This window comes from Saimiri boliviensis, chromosome 14, assembly GCF_048565385.1.
Source record: "Saimiri boliviensis isolate mSaiBol1 chromosome 14, mSaiBol1.pri, whole genome shotgun sequence".
In the NCBI taxonomy this organism is placed as follows: Eukaryota; Metazoa; Chordata; class Mammalia; order Primates; family Cebidae; genus Saimiri; species Saimiri boliviensis.
In genome coordinates this window covers 92,311,189-92,329,855 of record NC_133462.1, presented here as the reverse complement: position 1 = coordinate 92,329,855, position 18,667 = coordinate 92,311,189, and the positions used below count along the sequence as shown (strand labels likewise).

At 47.1% G+C, this 18,667-nt stretch overlaps 1 protein-coding gene across 3 annotated transcripts in view; it reads right to left on the bottom strand.

Moving 5' to 3' along the window:
- Positions 1–18,667, bottom strand: part of KIF26B (kinesin family member 26B) — a 526,146-nt gene that overhangs the window by 163,392 nt on the left and 344,087 nt on the right. Inside the window, exon 1 of one of the 3 annotated variants that reach the window (XM_074385663.1) lies at positions 11,309–11,721. The exons of the other annotated variants lie outside the window; for them this stretch is intronic. Within the exon in view, the coding sequence (XP_074241764.1) occupies positions 11,309–11,331 (23 nt within the window). The 5' untranslated portion in view covers positions 11,332–11,721. Of the gene's footprint in view, positions 1–11,308; positions 11,722–18,667 lie in introns of those variants that run through there. 3 annotated transcript variants of the gene reach the window in all.

Genomic DNA, 18,667 nt, shown 5'->3' with positions numbered 1-18,667 from the left:
ATATGCAAAAACGAAATCAACACATGCAAAAACGCAATCAACACAGATGCAAAAACGAAATCAACACAGATGCAAAAATGAAATCAACACATACGCAAAAACGAAATCAACACATGCAAAAACGCAATCAACACAGATGCAAAAACGCAATCAACACAGATGCAAAAACGAAATCAACACGGATGCAAAAAGGAAATCAACACATATGCAAAAACACAATCAACACATATGCAAAAGCAAATGCTGTGTTATGCTGACCCCCACAGCTGGCCCACCATCTAAATTGGGCACAGGCAGTATCGTTTTCCTTAATGCACCAGAAGTAAGTTGTCTGTGCTGGTTACAAAGGCTGATAGATCCCGAATGCTACGTCTCTTACACCAACCAGGCATCTACCAGGGTGGTCCATGGTCAACATGAGAAATGGACCAAAAGGGTGACACGCCTTCCTGCTTCCTAAAATGGGCTGGAATTATTTGTGTCTTCCTCACAAGACGGAGCACTTCGCAAGGTCAGGAGCCGTGTCTGTCTTTCCTACAACTGTTTTCCCAAAATGGCCTTATCAATAGTGAGCCCTACACAAATACGGATGAGTGGATGGAGGGAATTGGCTCGAAGTCACCGACACCACTGAAAAAGTAAATGTAGCTGCATGTCTTCCCCACAGGATCAGCCCGGGGGCCCTTCCAGTCTTCCCGTCCACAGAATGGTCTGGAAACATTGGTTTAGGTGGAGGTAAACTTGTGTTCAAGGATGGCTCCAGCTCAGAGGCTTTACAAGGCTATGCTTTAGGATGCATACGGATATATAAGTATCTGAATACTTTCCAAAACGAGCCTGTCAGATTATATGAACAGATGCTTCATCATCTGTAGGGAAGGTGGTTATTTTTATTGTACAGAAGCATGAGATTCTGTTTATTGCTTTTTAAAGGGTACAGCACAGTCCACCCTCTTAAGCATTCCTCAGATTCACCAGTATCTTTGCTTTTCTGCCTCCATATCCACACCAACTAAAATACACCCTATGATACTGCAATGATATCATCTTATGGGTTAGGATTTCAACTTAGGAACTTAGAAGGAGGCACAAACATTCCGAGCGTAGGGAACATTCATCCTGCAATGTTCCCTAAGGTAAAGGCATGTGCTCAGAGCGATCATTACTTTTGTCCTTTCTGATGTAAGTTCCATGAGACTAAGCCAGCAAAAGTAAGGGCTTTTGTTTATTGTCTTAATTACCAAGAATGGTGCGTGGTATGCAGTAGATACTCAATAAACACAGAATGAAAGAAAGAATGAATGGATGGATGGATGGATTGTGTTTGTTTTTAAGGTTTGCTGACTTCTTAATGATGACAATGTGTAAAATACTTCTTGGGATGGGTTTCTTCAGACTGTCAAGTTCATAAAACAAATACAATTATTGTGTTTGTCGTCAAAATTTTTCCGTATCATTATTAGTCTGTGTCCAACATTTGCTTTCCCAAGCCTCTGGGAGAGGGATTTCTTTGAACTTGCCAGTCAAAGCAGGCACGCTTACTGGGTTCTTGTGAGTTCAAGGCTGTAGACATGTGCTTCGTAAGGGCAATTCCAAAAGTCAATTTGATTCGATTTTTTTCCTATTTCTGGCCTTTAGAAGTCACTTGCTGCCAGACTGGCAGGGGCGGGCTCCCTCCCTTTCCTGCAGAGGGGGCTCCAAGTCCACATTTTCCTCGGCTTCTCCTTGGGGTAGTTCTCAGCATGAGAGCAATGCCTTTATCTGTGGCTCACATTTACCGGTAACTAACTGAGTTACCAGTTAGTTGAGTATTTAATTTTAGTTCACAGTATGAATATTTTTTTAATGTAGATATTTTTCAAAATTATATTTTCAAGGTAATTAAATCAATCATACTCTTCTCCTTGAGCAATATATTCTTACTGGGCTCTCAATTAATGACAACGATTCAACAATAAAAACACAGGCTAAACCAAATACAGCCACGCACCGCATAACGCCATTTCCATCGACGACGAACCACGTATCTACCGGTGGTGGCACAAGATGACTGATTTTCACTGTACCTTTCCGTGTGGAGACATGTTTAGGTCCACAGACGCTCACCACTGTGTTACAGGTGGTTACAGTGTTCAGCACCGCGACATGCTGTACGGGTTTGTGGCCGAGGAGTCACAGCCCTGCCCTACAGCCGAGGTATGCAGCGGAGGACACCATCCAGCTCTGTGGAAGTACACTCTACGATGCTCAAACAGTAGCAAAATCACCTAACGATTCACTTCTCAGAACACATCCTCATCGTTAAGTGACACATGACTGTACTTAATTCTTTCCTTTTTTGAGAGAGAGTCCTACTCTGCCACCCAGGCTGGAGTGCAGTGGTGCCACCTCGGGTCACTGCAGCCTCCACCTCCCGAGTTCAAGCGATTCTCTTGCCTAAGCTTCCAGAGTACCTGGGATTATAGGAACTCGCCACCACACGTGGCTAATTTTTGTATTTTTAGTAGAGACAGGGTTTCACCATGTTGGCCAGGCTAGTCTGGAACTCCTAACCTCAAGTGATCTGCCTACCTCGGCCTCCCAAAGTGCTGAGATTACAGGCATGAGCCACTGCACCTGGCCTTGCTGCCTTAATTTTACATTACTTTTTTTCTCTGTTGGATACTCAAAGCTTCTTAACTAAAACAAATGAGATGGTATAAATCTGTTAATAAATATAGTACATATTCTATTACAGGACATAGTCATCAACTTCACTTGGATATAAGTTTCCATCTTCTGAACTCTAATAATTCTCCTTCATTATATTTTTAAAATAACTTCCTATTTACATGCTTTATATATATGTCGTACCTTTTTTCAAAGCGATAAGCTTCTGTGGGGTAAGGCCAGTATCTTAAGTATGTATCCTCTGTGACGCAAGGGCTTTACAAACACTGGTTGAATGACAGCAATCGTGCAGAAACGGGTCCAGGAGTGAGTGTGTAAGAGTGTGGCAGTCCTCACTAACTCGCTCATGCTCTCAGCAGTTTCCTTACCCAGAACACCATTCTTCAAAGATTAAAAATCAACAAAATACGTGATCTCTAAGGACTCTCCCAGCTCTGAAATGCAATTGCTCTGTGACCATCGTGATGTTTTGACTCACTACTAAAAGCATCCAAAATGTTGTTTCACATTTCTTTGGTGTCTTAGAAGGCTCGTCAGTATTTTTCCCCACTATTGTGAGTTTTGGAAATGTACCTTAATAAAATCACTGGTACCAGAATGCCAGCAGTCAGTGTTTACTACAACTGTAAAAAAGCCTCTGAATTGCCTAAAATGCACTATAAAATCCTGAGCTTTTTATTACAGATAGTTTCCCGGTGACAATTGAGGACTTTTCAAGTAAAATCTAGTTGTTTAGACTTCTCCTGTTCTCTCTCCTGAATAGGATTTTTAGAAATGGATATACTAATATCATCTTAAGATACATGGATACGATACATTCACAAGCAGCTTAGGTTGACTCAGCCAGTCACAAAACCAAGGTTCTAAACCCAGCTTTGGGTCTATTATTGGCCCATAATGTACTGTTTCCAATCAGCTGTGAAAATGTGACACGATTTCAAGTCATCCGCTACAGTTGTTCGTCACATTATAACATTCTACCTAAGGTGATCGATTACTAATCATTGCCTAGTTTGAGCATCTGCAAAACATTTCGTCTTAGTCATCATGAAATACGTATAAAATTACATGACACCACTCACTTTCATGGTCCTGTACATAAACAAAGAATCAGGACAATTCCTCTGCCCAAAATGCCCTCCCTTCTCATTCTTCTAGCCTCAACTCCTGTTCATTCTTCTAGACCCAACTCTGTTTTTTTTTTTTTTTTTTTTTTTTTGGAGACTGAGTCTTGCTCTGTTCCCCAGGCTGGAGTGCAGTGGTGCAATCTCGGCTTACTGCAACCTCCTCCTCCCAGGTTCAAGCAATTCTCCACCTCAGCCTCCCAGGTAGCTGGGATTACAGGTGCCCACCATGCCTGGCTAATTTTTGTATTGTTAGTAGATATGGGATTTCACCCTCTTGGTTAGGCTGGTCTTGAATTCCTGACCTCATGATCCATCAGCCTCAGCCTCCCAAAGTGATCACAGGCATGAGCCCCCGTGCCCGGCTAGACCCAACTCTAATATGACTCCTTTTCTATGGTCACAAGCAGAATTATTCATTTCTTCCGTAGGTTCTGAAAGTACTGTGCCAGCAGAGATACCTCACGGCTTATCGCAGGTATTATAGCAGAGTTAATTTGTGTATTCGTCACTCCTGTCTTTGATTCACTTTTGAATCCCCACAACTTTACACAGCACCCACAACACATTAGGTGCTCAATAAATGTTTGTGTAGCAAATATCTGCTTCCTGCCCTACACTTGGTCTGCAGGTCTCTATTTTCATATTAGACTATTGACTGGGTCTTTCTTAAACTCCCAATGGTTTCAAAAGCATAATGCAACAGAGGTGAAACTTTTTATTAACCTCTATTATTTTTTATTTAGTCACTGGGGCCAAAAGTGTGCAGAGGTGCAATCTTGGCTCACTGCAACCTCCGCCATCCAGGTTCAAGCAATTCTCCTGTCTCAGCCTCCCTGCCTCTAGCTGGGACTACAGGCACGTGTCACTATGCCTGGCTAATTTTTTTGTATTTTAGTAGGGGCAGGGTTTTGCCTTGTTGGCTATGCTGGTCTCGAACTCCTGACCTCAAATGATCTGCCTGCCTTGGCCTCCCAAAGTGCTGGGATTACAGGCGTGACCGCACCTGACCTCATCTCCATTTTTATATTCATCTTCAATGCTTTTCCTATCCCAGTGCCACAATGCAAGTTTTTGCCTGCATTTACTAATTAAATACCAAGAGAGAAAGTCCCCCGCCTCCGACCATGGTCAGGCGTCTGTGAAAGCAGCAGCCGTGGAGAACAGCCAGAGCAACCAGCCCAGTGCCCACTCCCCTGCCCTCCAACCCCCTCCCAATCACCAGCTTTTAGTCCCCAGTATCCAGGGACAGTCTGGCAAGTGAACTTTTGTGTTCAGCTGAAGAGAATGTGCAAATGACAGTTTTGGCTGTCAAGGAGCTTATTACCTAAGCCAGGAGCTTACATATTTATGAGCTGACATCTGAGATTTGTGGCTTTGCAGCATTCCTCAATTTCCCTTCAGAGCAGCCAATAGGCACAGAAAGGCAGGCTCATTACTTCAGCCCGCACCTCCACCCCATCACCGAGACATAGCAGGTGGATCATTTGTGGAGCCATCCAGAGTCAAAGGAAACTGAGAAATGAGCCTACACACACTCCCGGGCTGGACCTGCAGAGGTGAAGAATAGATCCACAGTGCATTCGCTCTGGCAAAGGCAGCTGGAGTGGGCGTCCATAGAGACGCACGTGATATTAATATGCACAGCCCCACAGAGCTGCCTGTCAGGAAAACACGCTCGCGGACGCGATCTCACGTCACCCTCTGCACCATCTTGGGGCTCTGCGTGAAGACTGGCCGTTGGAATGGACCATGCCTGTTAAACATTTGCTGTTGTTGCTGTTCTGCAAAGAACGTTTTCTGAAGGAAAAACAGACTCCGACAGCATGGAAGAGCTTGTTTCATCACAGGCCAGAGTTCAAGCACTGCTATGGAAAACGGATCGTTCTGCTGACCAAAAGGACACATCCGGATGTGCCTGCGAAGCCGGGTGCAGAGAGGGAGAGCAGTACAGTGTCACTTCCTCAGTCCTGGATCGTCCCACCATGAAAATAAACTCAGGAGAAGCAGAATAGAATCCAAAGACTCTTCCAGGAAGAGGACTCACGAGATGCAACAAAAACCCGGGTGTGAGGATGGTGCAGCGCCATCTCACCAGTCTCGGTGCCCTTTGCCGCTCCCCTGACCACGCAGCTCTGTGATGACTCCTCCTCTTCCACCCTCTATTTTACAAACCAATTTCCCTTCTCCATCCTTTCAGGCAGGGATCTGAGCTCCCTCATTCACACCCTGGGCAAAGCCAAGTTACGGAGTCATCCCTCGCAGTGGTGTGGGCTTTCAGAACCTCACCTCTCATTTTGAAATGAAAAGTTTTACTGCCCACAGCTCCAAACAGCAGAGGTTCCAGCCCACCTAAAGCCTGTCCTGCTTGTATCCCAAAGAATGGGCCCACGCTGCAAGGACAGTACAAAAGAGAATACTGACACGTTTCACTAAGCGTATGAATCTCAGTATCAGGGAAAGCAACTAAAATATTGGCATAAACAATGCTCTGTCCTCATACTAACTTAAAACTGAAGGCAACTATGCAGCCCTCTGCTCATCAAAGCCTTCCACCTACATTATTTCATCCTATCTTCAATCAAGACCTACGCCTGAGACCGGGCAGGGATTCTTCTTTCATTTACGCATCCATTCAGCAACACGCGTTGTGTGCCTCCCTGGTCTTGACACCGAAGGCCGAGCGTCAGGACAGAGGTGTCACTGCAGAGTGACTACAGCCAAGCGGGAAAGGCAGATGATGTTGTGTGCGTGGTGAAGCATGGGGGGATGTGGGCCCCATAAAATGGCAGAGGAGCCCCGACCCTCTGGGGTTCAGGGGATGGGGGGGGGCGCGTCGCGCAGAAGGCGAGAAGCAAGCAGCCAGCCAGGAGGGGACCTGTCGCGCTGAGGGACCCGCGTGAGTCAAGGCGAGGAGAGATGTGGGGGAAGCAGTAACCCCATTCCGGGCTGGAGCACGGAAGAGGGGTGATCATTTTCTTACCACTCATGTGGTGACGAATAGAGCTGGGACTGAAACAGCCAGGTCTTGACCTCTCCTCTAGAATGCTGTCCATTGTATCCCATGGTCTCCTGCCTTCCCAGGTCCCCTGTCATTAAGGATCTGGGTCCTCTCTTGGAAAGGATCTGAGAGGCAGGCCCACTGCTGACAGAGAACAGGAGGACAGTACCGATACCAGGCTATGACCAGACACCAAGCTGAGCACCAGGCATTATCTACTTCTCGCAGGCATTTACTGATGGAAAGAACAGCTAAGCATGTGCCAGTCAGTAGTTCAAATGCAGATCCCAGCTACAGGCTCCACTACGTTTAGTTAGCTGTTAACAAACCGCAGCTCCTCCACCGGCTCCTAGCGGAAGACAGAGCAAGAGTCTCGAGAGGAGGCACGCCCTTCCTCTGGTCGGGAGAACGTGCCGAGGCTTTCTTCACAGGTCATTGTCCCAATTTACTTTTTCTTTTTCTAAAAACCTTAATTATAGAAATTCCTATTTATTTTTAATTTTATTCTTATTTTTTGAGATGGAGTCTCACTCACTCTGTTGCCCAGGCTAGAGTGCGTGATCTCAACTCACTGCAACCTTTCTCTTGGGTTCAAGTGATTCTCCTGCCTCAGCCTCCCGAGTAGCTGGGACTACAGGCACGCACCACCAAACCTGGCTAATTATTTTGTATTTTTAGTAGAGATGGGTTTTGCAATGTTGGCCAGGCTGGCCTCAAACTCCTGACCTCAAGCAATCCGCCCACCTCAGACTCCCAAAGTGCTGTGATTACAGGTGTGAGCCACCGCAACTGACCTTATTTTTTTAGTTTTTATCCAACAAGTAAAAGTTGTATACATTTATCATGTACAACACATTGTTTTAAAATATGTACACACTGTGGAATAGCTAGACTGAGCTCATTAACAAACATATTCTCTCACGTACATTTTTATGGTGAGAACACTTAAGATCTACTCTCTTAGCAGCAATTTTAGAGGATGCAATGCATTGTTATTAGGTGTATTTCCATGTCCCTCCCTCGCAGTCTCTCCAGTGGAAGAAATGGGAAGGTGGAGTTCAGAAGGGGTGCCTTCTTTCCACGCGGCACAGACTCTGCAGGAACTCACCAGGAACTTGCGAGTTCTCTGCAGTGTCAATGAAATGAGGGAGGGATGGAGTTCACTGGGAGAAAAATGTGGGCAGATGTAAAACTAAGGCCGATGAGTTCAAACAAAGGGCAAAAACTAGAACCAGCAACCTGTCTACCAAGAACACTGAGAATGCCCCTAATGGAGGCACTGATCCCCAGTTACACAGCTGAAGGCCATGCTTGGTTTTTAGAACCTTTCTTGGGCTCCCAACCTTTCAGAACAGCACCAGTTGTTAGAAAGATGGCTGTCCAGGCTGGGCGTGGTGACTCATGCCTGTAATCCCAGGACTTTGGGAGGCCGAGGCGGCAGGATCATCTGAGGTCAGGAGTTCGAGACCAACCTGACCAACACGGCAAAACCCTGTCTCTACTAGAAATACAAAAAAAAAAAAAAAAAAAAAAAAAATTGCCCGAGGTGGTGGCGCGTGCCTGTAATCCCAGCTACTCAGGAAGCTGAGGCAGGAGAATTGCTTGAACCCAGGAGGTGGAGGTTGCAGTTAGCTGAGGTCACGTCACTGCACTCCAGCCTGGGCAACAGAGCAAGACTCCGTCTCACCAAAAAAAAAAAAAAAGAAAGAAAGAAAGAAAGAAAAGAAAAGAAAAGAAAAAAGAAAGATGGCTGTCCAGAGAGAGAACTCACCAACACAGTGGGATGGTTGAGCAAAGTGAGGAAACGGGCGGTGGACAAGCAGAGCTTTGCGGCAGAACATCAGGCCCAGATGAAAGCCTCGCTCCAAGTGTAAGGCACTGATCACTTTAAGACTTAATCTTAATCATCTGGCGTTATCAGTTTAGACCTGCTAGATGCTTCACAGAACTTCACTTAAAACTTCAGAGACAACCCACCTCCCTCTCCCTCTCTCTCCTCTCTTTCACCTTGACTCCAGTATGTTTTTTTTAATTGCTCAGCACTTTCTCTGATACTGATCAGCTGCCTCTCTCAAAGACCTTCTGCAGGTATCACCATATCTGGTCTCTGCTCATTCGCCACTAAAAAACACTCTCCATCCTCCATGAAAACACATGAGATTCTCAGGGGGTCTGGAGCTGTCCACCAGGGACACTTGAGAGGCACAGGTGGGTGGGAGGGGGGGAGACGGAGGAGGAGTGGGAGGGGGAGGAGGGGGAGGAGGAGGGGGAGGAGGAGGGGGAGGGGGAGGAGGGGGAGGAGGAGGGGAGGGGGGGGAGGAGGAGGAGGGGAGGAGGAGGGGGAGGAGGGGAGGAGGAGGGGGAGGAGGAGGAGGGGAGGAGGAGGGGGAGGAGGAGGGGGGGGAGGAGGAGGGGGAGGAGGGGGAGGAGGGGGAGGAGGAGGGGAGGGGGAGGGGGAGGAGGGGGAGGAGGAGGGGAGGGGGAGAGGGGGAGGGGGAGGGGGGGAGGGGGAGGGGGGGAGGAGGGTGGGGTTGCTTCCACCGTTAGTGAGTTAGTGAGCAGAACTCCAAAGACGGTTTCTTATTGCCTTTTCTGATTCTGTTTTCTCCTTTGCTCAAAACCCAATGGCACCATGAAAGACTCTCTGTCTCCACTAACCCAGGAAGGCTGTCACTGCTATCTGCTTTAACCAGAAGGGAACCCAAAACAAGGGTGAGAAGTGGAATTTGGGTAAGAAAAGTATCCCTTTCTCAGTCTTGGTTTTGTCATGATTTTCCTTTCCCCTGCGCGTTTTCTGCTCTAGGTTTTCCGCTCCCCGTCAAGCCTCTTCCAGATGCATGAGTCTAACAGAGTCCAGACAAACGAGAAACCAAGGCAAAACGGCACAAGACGGAAAGCGTCTCCTGTGCTACAGCCACGTTATGTGCGGAGAAGCGCTCACGTGATGCTGCCAACATGTGTTTTCTGTCTCAGATTTCCCTGGATAACAAAGGACATATGTTAAAAGGCGCGGCCCTAGGTGCATTTGGCCAGCAGGAATCCGAGTGCAGTTTGGAAATTTCACCTGGCTTTAGGCTGATCCCCTGGGCTGCCCAGTGCTGTAGCTCTTGGTGAGGTTAAACCCCAATTAATAAAGTCAGGAACACTCTGGGTCAGGTTTGTAAGACTGGACCTCATTCTACTGCTCACAGAACTGATTTAATATTCAGGAATCAACCGAGTCATTCATTCCCAGCACCGGCGGCCCTGCGCGATGCTTCACAGTACTCCCTCTGTCCCGGGCTGGGCAGGCATGTTAAACGGAAATCTGTAGGAGAGTCTTTCATGATGTTCCAAGGCGCAGAGAGAAGGATGGGGGCTGGGAGACCTCCGGGCGGGCATGAGGGAGGGGCAGTAGCTCTGCCTGGGGTATGAATGTGATAGAGAGAGAGAGGCTATGACAGCTCAGAAAAACTCATGACTGCTATTGTCAGAAATCCCACTTCCAAATCTGTGCAAGTTTTAAGAAGCCAGAAATAGCTGCATCAACATTACTGTATAGACTCTTTTTGAAAAGTTGCAAATGGCCATAAAATATGTCAGCCATCTCTTTTGATATCCTTACCTAAGTGATTGATGATCTTAAAAGCCTCCTTTAAAATACTGCTTTTTAATCAAGAAAGCTTATGTTCCTCTGCCTATACAAAACTACTCTCGTTTCAGATTTCGGAGAAAAGGCAGATCATATTTTTTTAATTTCAATTTCTCATCTTTTAGATGGCTGTTCCTTTCTCTTGTGAAATGAACTGATTTTGGTCTTCAAGTGACTTGTTTTTCCTCCCTGAATACTCGGGAGCTGAAGTGCTTAAACCAAGCCCTCACACAAAAAGGTGGAAAAGTCTCTGACTAGTATAAACTCGCAATGACTAGCCTTCCACTAGACAGTGGCGTGCAATCCAAGAGTGACCAGACGTTGTACCCTAGAATGGGAGGATGTCTGACCTCAAGAAAAGTTGAAATGGATGGGAGACATAGTCAACATTTGACAATTAGTCCAAAAAAAAAAAAAATCAACCTCACATTTATGCAGCCAGAAAGAACCTGTTCTGAAATCCATAGGCTAACTCCATTTTTATGATCCTGTAAAGAGAACACATATTGCTTCTGTCTTTGATTCTAAAATGAGCCAATGTCAAATATTTTAGCAACTGCAAATAAGCCTGATGATAGCAGTGACTGTTGGTTCAAAAACCTTCTTCACTTCTTTCCTATTTGACTCCCATCCTCCAGGGAATGTCTGTAGCTTCTATGTCAGTAGTTTCTATGACTCTCCTGATAGAACTACATATTCTGCGAGTCCACTGAACAAGAAGAAAGCTTGTGTAATCTGGACCCTCCTGACTTCTCTGGAAAACTTGATACATTTTATTTTTACTTTTCTCAAAAGGAAACTGAAAAAGTTAAAGTTAAAAAAAAAACACAGCAAGAAAACAGACCCCCTAACTCCAGTAACATACATAACTGTGTTACTTACACTGCTTTCCAATCCATCATCATTGATTAATCATGGCTAAATAATCAAGTGCAGAATCCATTTCTTCATGTCTGCTAACAAACAGCTTCTCTCAAATGTCTCTTGCAGATCTGGGGCCATCTCAGGAGAAAGTAACATTGTGCGAAGGTGAAGGAGAAAAGGCTGAAAAATGCTAAAATCCATGGGGGTCTGAGAACTCTCAGAGCAGACCCTGGTGAAACATTCTTGTGATTCCAGCCTTTGGCTACACCAGGATCCTGGCCTCCCTGAGCTCCCAGCCACCTTCCCAGCGCAGCTCAGCCCCTGCTCCAACATTGCATATCCCTCCAAGAACAGGGCATGGATGGGAGAGGAACTCGCGGAATCCTGCCAATCCGCGCGTGCGAGCACACTTCTCAGAGGAAGCTGCACCACTTTCTCTCTGGTGTCTGCTATCTCAGAGAGGGAGGGAGGGAGAGAGGGAGGGAGGGAGGGAGAGAGAGAGAGAGAGAGAGAGAGAGAGAGAGAGAGGGAGGAAGGGAGGGATAGGCAGAAGCAGGCAGGCAAGGAGGGGGGAGACGGAGAGGAGGAAGAGAGAGAGAGAGAGAGAGAGGAGCCCTGCTAAAAGAGAGAGAGAGAGAGAGAGAAGAGCTTTGCTAAAAGGGAGAGAGGGGGAGAGGGGGAGAGGGAGGGGGGGAGAGAGAGAGAGAGCAAGAGAGAGAGAGAGAGAGAGAGAGAGAGAGAGAGAGAGAGAGCGCTTTGCTAAAACAGACAGCCGAGAAGGAAATAGTTGCTACAACTCCCATTAACCCACAGTAGCTTAGGAATTTTCTTAGCACAGCAGCTGCAAAATATACTGTCAAAACCAAATGTTTAAAATCTTTAATTATACATCCCTATATACATTGAGCCATGTGTGTGCATAAAAGCCCATGGAACCCAGGTTTTGTATGTCTGTGATACGGCAAGGGAGCCCTCAGAGACAAACGGATGCAGATACGTTTCCCCATAAGAATAATATCCGCATGCAGACGCTTCATTTTCTAAGTGAAATTGTCTAGTCTCACAGTTTATATGTCTTAAAACTATTCAAATGCTCCCGGTAACAAAGTGCAAACCCAACCAGCAGCCTCTTGCCTCTGATACCATCTCATCTCTGACCATGTTTTCCTCGGTTTGGTCTGGGTTTGTCTCTTTTTCCCTGCCACAGGAAAGAAACCCCCGAAAGAGAAGAGGGTAGAGAGGCGGGGCAGGAGCTTTCAGTGTGACTGTCAACTTTGCATGCCACACTCCACTGTTTATGGCATTGCAGCCCAGGACACTCCACGGACCCAGCCAAAGCACAGGTGATGCCCAAGAGAGGGTGTGGCATGGAGCAGAGACATGAGACCCACAGACGGGGCTCTGTGATAGCACAGGAACAGATGAAGGCGTTTAAGGAAGATGAAGCAACAGAGGAGCTGAAGGCAGGAAGGGAGGAGGGAGAAAGGCACAGGTGGGGCAGGCTGGGAAGGGCAGCCATGACGGCAGGAAGCTCAAGGTCGCCTGTGACTGATTCCTGTGCAGGCTCTCCAACGCTCCCTCTCTTTTTGAGGGATCCTTTCTCCTGCATGTCTCCATGTGGGGACCCAATCATCTGCACTCAAGATACCTGGCAGCAGCGTGTTAAAAGTGCAGCTACCCAGACCCTACCCCAAAGATTCTGACTGAGCTGGGGGGGACCATCCACATGTCACCAAGCTCCACAGATAGTTCTCCTGCCAGCGGGAGTTTCTAGACACTCACTGCTTCATTGACATTGAGCAAATGGATGGATAAGCGCTGAATGACAGGAGAAGAGATCCTAATGGAACACCTATGGGCAATGCCACCATTTGTGGAGATGGGAGACTGGAAACAAAACCGAAGATAAATGGTCAGAACGGTGAGAGGGGAGCGAGGAGGGAGAACCATGGGAGCAAGAGAAGCAATGACCGCCACTGTCTAAAAGGGCAATGCTGTTAGAGCTCTGGGACTGCATGTGCTATGCTGTCCCCTTTACCTGAAACGCTCTCTTCCCCAGGCAAACCATCCTTTAAACCCCAGTTCAAAAGTCTCGTCCTCTGGGAAAATTTTCTGACTCTCCCAGACAGAGGGAACGGCTCCAGTCACATCTTGTTTGTATTTCTCATTGCAAGTACCTTTACAAGCTGGCCTTATTTATTCGCTGGTTTCTCTCTTTCTCATTCTAGGATGATGAGCTATTTTATGTAGCCCAGATGATCTCTCAGTCATCATTTCATGTCCCCAAATTCTGGATAAAGTAGCCACTCAATGTGCACTAACTAAATGCCTAAATATATCATGAAAGATTTCTTAACCTGAGGAGTTGGCACATAGAGGTTTGTTCTGCTACTGGTTTTTAAACTGATCATCAGCCGGGTGCGGTGGCTCGTGCCTATAATCCCAGCACTTTGGGAGGCCAAGGCAGATGGATCACCTGAGGTCAGGAGTTCGAGACCAGCCTGACCAACATGGAGAAACCCCATCTCTACTAAAAATACAAAAAATTAGCTGGGCGTGGTGGCACATGCCTGTGATCCCAGCTACTTGGGAGACTGAGGCAGGAGAACCACTTGAACCCGGGAGGTGGAGGTTGCAGTGAGCCGACATCATACCATTGTACTCCAGCCTAGGCAGCAAAAGTGAAACAATAAAATAAAAAATAAAATAATAACCTGAGCATCTAGCGCCAGGCGCGGTGGCTCAAGTCTGTAATCCCAGCACTTCGGGAGGCCGAGGCGGGTGGATCACGAGGTCAAGAGATCGAGACCATCCTGGTCAACATGGTGAAACCCCGTCTCTACTAAAAATACAAAAAAATTAGCTGGGCATGGTGGCGCGTGCCTGTAATCCCAGCTACTCGGGAGGCTGAGGCAGGAGAATCGCCTGAACCCAGGAGGCGGAGGTTGCGGTGAGCCGAGATCGCGCCATTGCACTCCAGCCTGGGTAACAAGAGCGAAACTCCGTCTCAAAAAATAAAAATAACTAAAAATAACCTGAGCATCTACGTCCATCTCACACACTATTTTCATGCATGATACACTTCACAGTAAAGAAACACTTTAAATGTTTCTCTATTGGATTTGGTCTAGGGAACTAGGAATCAGTGGAGAATGAAGAGGAAAAGCTGCAAAGAGCTAATCTAACAAGGAGGTGAACGAGCCCAAGGCAAAGGAAGCCCCAGACCGAAGCCAGCTCAGTACAATGTGCAGCACTGCAGGTGCCGTTTTTGATAAACTGATATGTTTGGAACTCAGAAGGTGTCACACTTCCATGAATGGTGACAAAGAAGTCACCTGAACAGAGGTGAGCTGTTCAAAGTAAGAACAAACCTACGCCCACGATTCTGTGGAAGGACCACCAAGACAACAGCAGAAAACAGAATTAGCCATCTATTTGGCTTAAAAAATGTAGAGGAATTATAGATTAAAAGTCAGGGGCCACCGGAATCATTGGGTAGATGAATGAACGGATTGACGAAACGGCGAAGGGTCTAGAACAGCCCTGGGGAACCACCACCATTTTCAATGCTGTTTTAATCGTTTTTGAAGTGGTTCACTTGGTATGTACACCTGCGGACCACGGCTCAGAAGAGCAGAGTGACTTGCTCTTGGTCACACAGCTCGTAACTTCCTGAACAGGATCTGGAACGCGGCCTTCCACATTCGATCCGCTGCACTTTCCACGGCACCACATGAAGCCCCAGTGCATGAAAATGGTCACCAGCCTTGGTGAAACAGAGGTGGAAATGAAAGACGCCAACAGGAATCCACCCTGACACACAGGGCCAACCTGCTTGTCAGAACGTCTGCTGGGAAGTAGCATGCGTCGTCGTGCTGTGAAGCCGGGAACCCCTAACCAGAAGCACGGGGTGGCCCGGCCGGGAAGGCTGCGCCCCGCACTCTCCTCTCGACCGCCTCTCGAGGTCACCGGCACTCCCAGGGCTGCGTGGAGGACACGGAGATGTGCCTTGTAGATCTTGCTCCAAGGGAGGGCTTGTTGCCCCAGCTGTGGGCAATGGGCTTCCAGCTGACAGCTCCTTCAGGATTTGCGTCAACTGAAGAAAGCCATAGAATACTGCAGAAGGCGGAGGGCCTGGCCTTCCTCGGGTGGTTCACATCCAAAGACTGATGGCAGTGAGGGCGTAGAGGCCCAGCCATCAAGCCCAACTCGGGACACAACGACGGGCCATTTATGCCCCAGAGCTTCCCCGAGGGGCTGGCCAAGGGGTCGTCAGTCTGTCTGGCAGTGTGACTTTCTCCTCGGCACAATCCTGCACCCTCTCTTTCTGCAGGCTCTGATGACCCCCCAGACCCTTCCATCTGTCATAGTCTGTGAGGCTCTGACTGCAGTGAGCCGAGCTGTGGGTTTGCAGTACCCACCTGCACACCCACCTCCACCCGAGTGCTGGCTTCCAGAGAACCCGGCCTGCCATCTTCTGCTCTGTTTCCAGACTTACTACCAGCAATCTCCGCAGACGTCAGCCCCTGCTCATTTCAAAGCTTCTAGGCAACAAAAATGGACTCTTTCTCCCTCGCCAAAATGTTGGCAGCTAATTTTATCTCTAGAGGTCTCAGTTCTCTTATCTAGAAAAAAATAGAGGCAATGGAGGCCTCGAGCCTCCTGGGAGGGACGAGGAAGTCAACCGTCTCCCAACCAGTACTGAGGGTCATGTGACATTTCACTTCAGGCCGGGCGCAGTGGCTCACGCCTATAATCCCAGCACTTTGGGAGCCGAGGCAAGTGGATCACCTGAGGTCAGGAGTTCAAGACCAGCCTGACCAACACGGTGAAACTGGTCTCTACTAAATACACAAAAATTGCATGCCTGTAATCCCAGACACTTGGGAGGCTGAGGCAGGAGAAATGCTTGAACCCAGGAGGTAGAGGTTGCAGTGAGCTGAGATTGTGCCATTGCACTCCAGCCTGGGCAACAAGAGCAAAACTTCATCTCAAAAAAAAAAAAAAAAAAAAAAATCACTTCAAATGGGGAGTTTGCAGTTATAATTTTTTTGAAGAGCACTGGTCCTGATGATCCCATAGGCCCCTCCTATCTGGAATATTCTGTGATGCGATGACTGTCTTCAAAAGACACAAACACGCAGAATAACAGCGTGGTACCTAAGGGCTTCCACTAATTTGAAAAACAAATCAACTCATATATAAAGACAAGATCGTAATGTAGATTAAGAGAGCAATGGCTTTAAGGCTAAATTCTGGTTTATTGGACAGATAGAAAACTATAAATGATGATGGAATCAGGAATAGTTTCCTGAAGGGGTTTGGACAATTTATTACTTCACAGGTCTATCAGAAGGACTTAAGACGGGTAAAGCAGAAGAAACAGCGTTTAGTTAAACGAACCAAATTCCACGGCCGCAGTTCACAACGATCTCCTCCCTCCTAGCCCCAAACACAGGCATGTCTGTGACAAAGACTAACCGAGGGGACTTAAGAAACTAGGTCCCGCTGTCTCTGTTGATATGCACGAGAGACGGGAGTCGTGTCTTTTTCTCTTGAGGTGGAGTCTCGCTCTGTCGCCCAGGCTGCAGTGCAGTGGCGTCATCTCGGCTCACTGCAACCTCCACCTCCCGAGTTCAAGCAATTCTCCTGCCTCAGCCTCCCGAGTGGCTGAGACTACAGGTGCCTGCCACCGTGCCCGGCTAATTTTTCTATTTTTTTGTAGAGATGGGGTTTCACCATGTTGGTGAGGCTGGTCTCGAACTTCTGACCTGGTGATCTGCCCGCCTCGGCCTCCCAGTGTGCTGGGATTACAGGCTGAGCCACCGCGCCCCACCCGGAATAGTTTCTTTATTCCTCACTTACAGGAAAACGCCATTCCAAGTAACGGCTAAAAAGAAAGTATAAGCAGCTAAAACTCGATGGAAACACTTTATGTAAAAATATATGTATGTATTCACATGCAAGAAAGTTAGTTTAATAATTACTAAACTTTTTTCTTTTTTTAAAATTGCATTTTAGGTTTTAGGGTACATGTGAAGAACATGCAAGACTGTTGCACAGGTACACACGTGGCAGTGTGATTTGCTGCCTTCCTCCCCTTCACCTATATCTGGCATTTCTCCCCCTGCTCTCTCTCCCCAACTCCCCACCCCCTGCTGTCCCTCCCGTACTTCCCCCCAACAGACCCCAGTGTGTGATGCTCCCCTCCCTGTGTCCATGTGTTCTACTAAACTGTTACCCATAATGAAAAACTCTAAAAGAATCACACCCTCCCTGTGGGAAATACCACATGTGTGTAAATCCTTAATCATTTAAAGACACCAGGATTTAAATGAATCATGTGTATTCTGAAAATACAACGCAGAGATGGTTAAAAAGACATTTGTATTTGTGCTCCTTAATGTGCTGTGCCTCCAAATCTACACATCTGAGCAGTGTTTATATTTGGTAATTATTTCTAAAACCCACACTGTTCAGGCAGAAGGAATGAAGCTACATTACACTATATAATGACAACTGTACATAACGCTTTACATACAATTCTTTAGGCCGGGCGCAGTGGCTCACGCCTGCAATCCCAGAACTTTGGGAGGCTGAAGTGGGTGGATCACCAGAGGCTGGAAGTTTAAGACCAGCCTGGCCAATACAGTGAAACCTCGTCTCTGCTAAAAATACAAAAACCAGCCAGGCATGTTGTCAGGTGCCTGTAATCACAGCTAGTTGGGAGGCTGAGGCAGGAGAATCATTTGAACCTAGCAGGTGGAGGTTATAATGAGCCAAGATTCTGCCACTGCACTCTAGCCTGGGCAACAGAGCAAGACTCCCTCTCAAAAGAAAAAACAAATACATAAATGTAATTCTTTACATCTTTAAAACTTCAAGTGCCCATAAATAGAGACCCCAAGTCTGCTAATAAGAAAGCTGCAACTCTGACACCATCTGGAATAGTCAGGTCTTGTATACACCTACGATAGACTTATTTAAAAACAAAACAAAACAAAGAAAACCAGGCCAGGCATGGTGGCTCACGTCTGTAATCCCAGCACTTAGGGAGACTGAGGTGGGCAGATCAATGGAGGTCAGGAGTTCAAGAACAGCCTGGCCAACATGGCAAAATCCTGTCTCTAATCAAATACAAAAATTAGCCAGGCGTGGTAGTGGGAGCCTGTAATCCCAGCTACATGGGAGGCTGAGGCAGCAGAATCGCTTGAACCCAGGAGGCGGCGGTTGCAGTGAGCTGAGATTGCACCACTACATTCCAGCCTGGTGACAGAGCAAGAGTCTCTCTCAAAAAAAAAAAACAAACAAAAATCTCAATATTGTACTTTACTGCTGAATTTTCCAAACAGAAACCATCATTTAGTTTGTCATTCT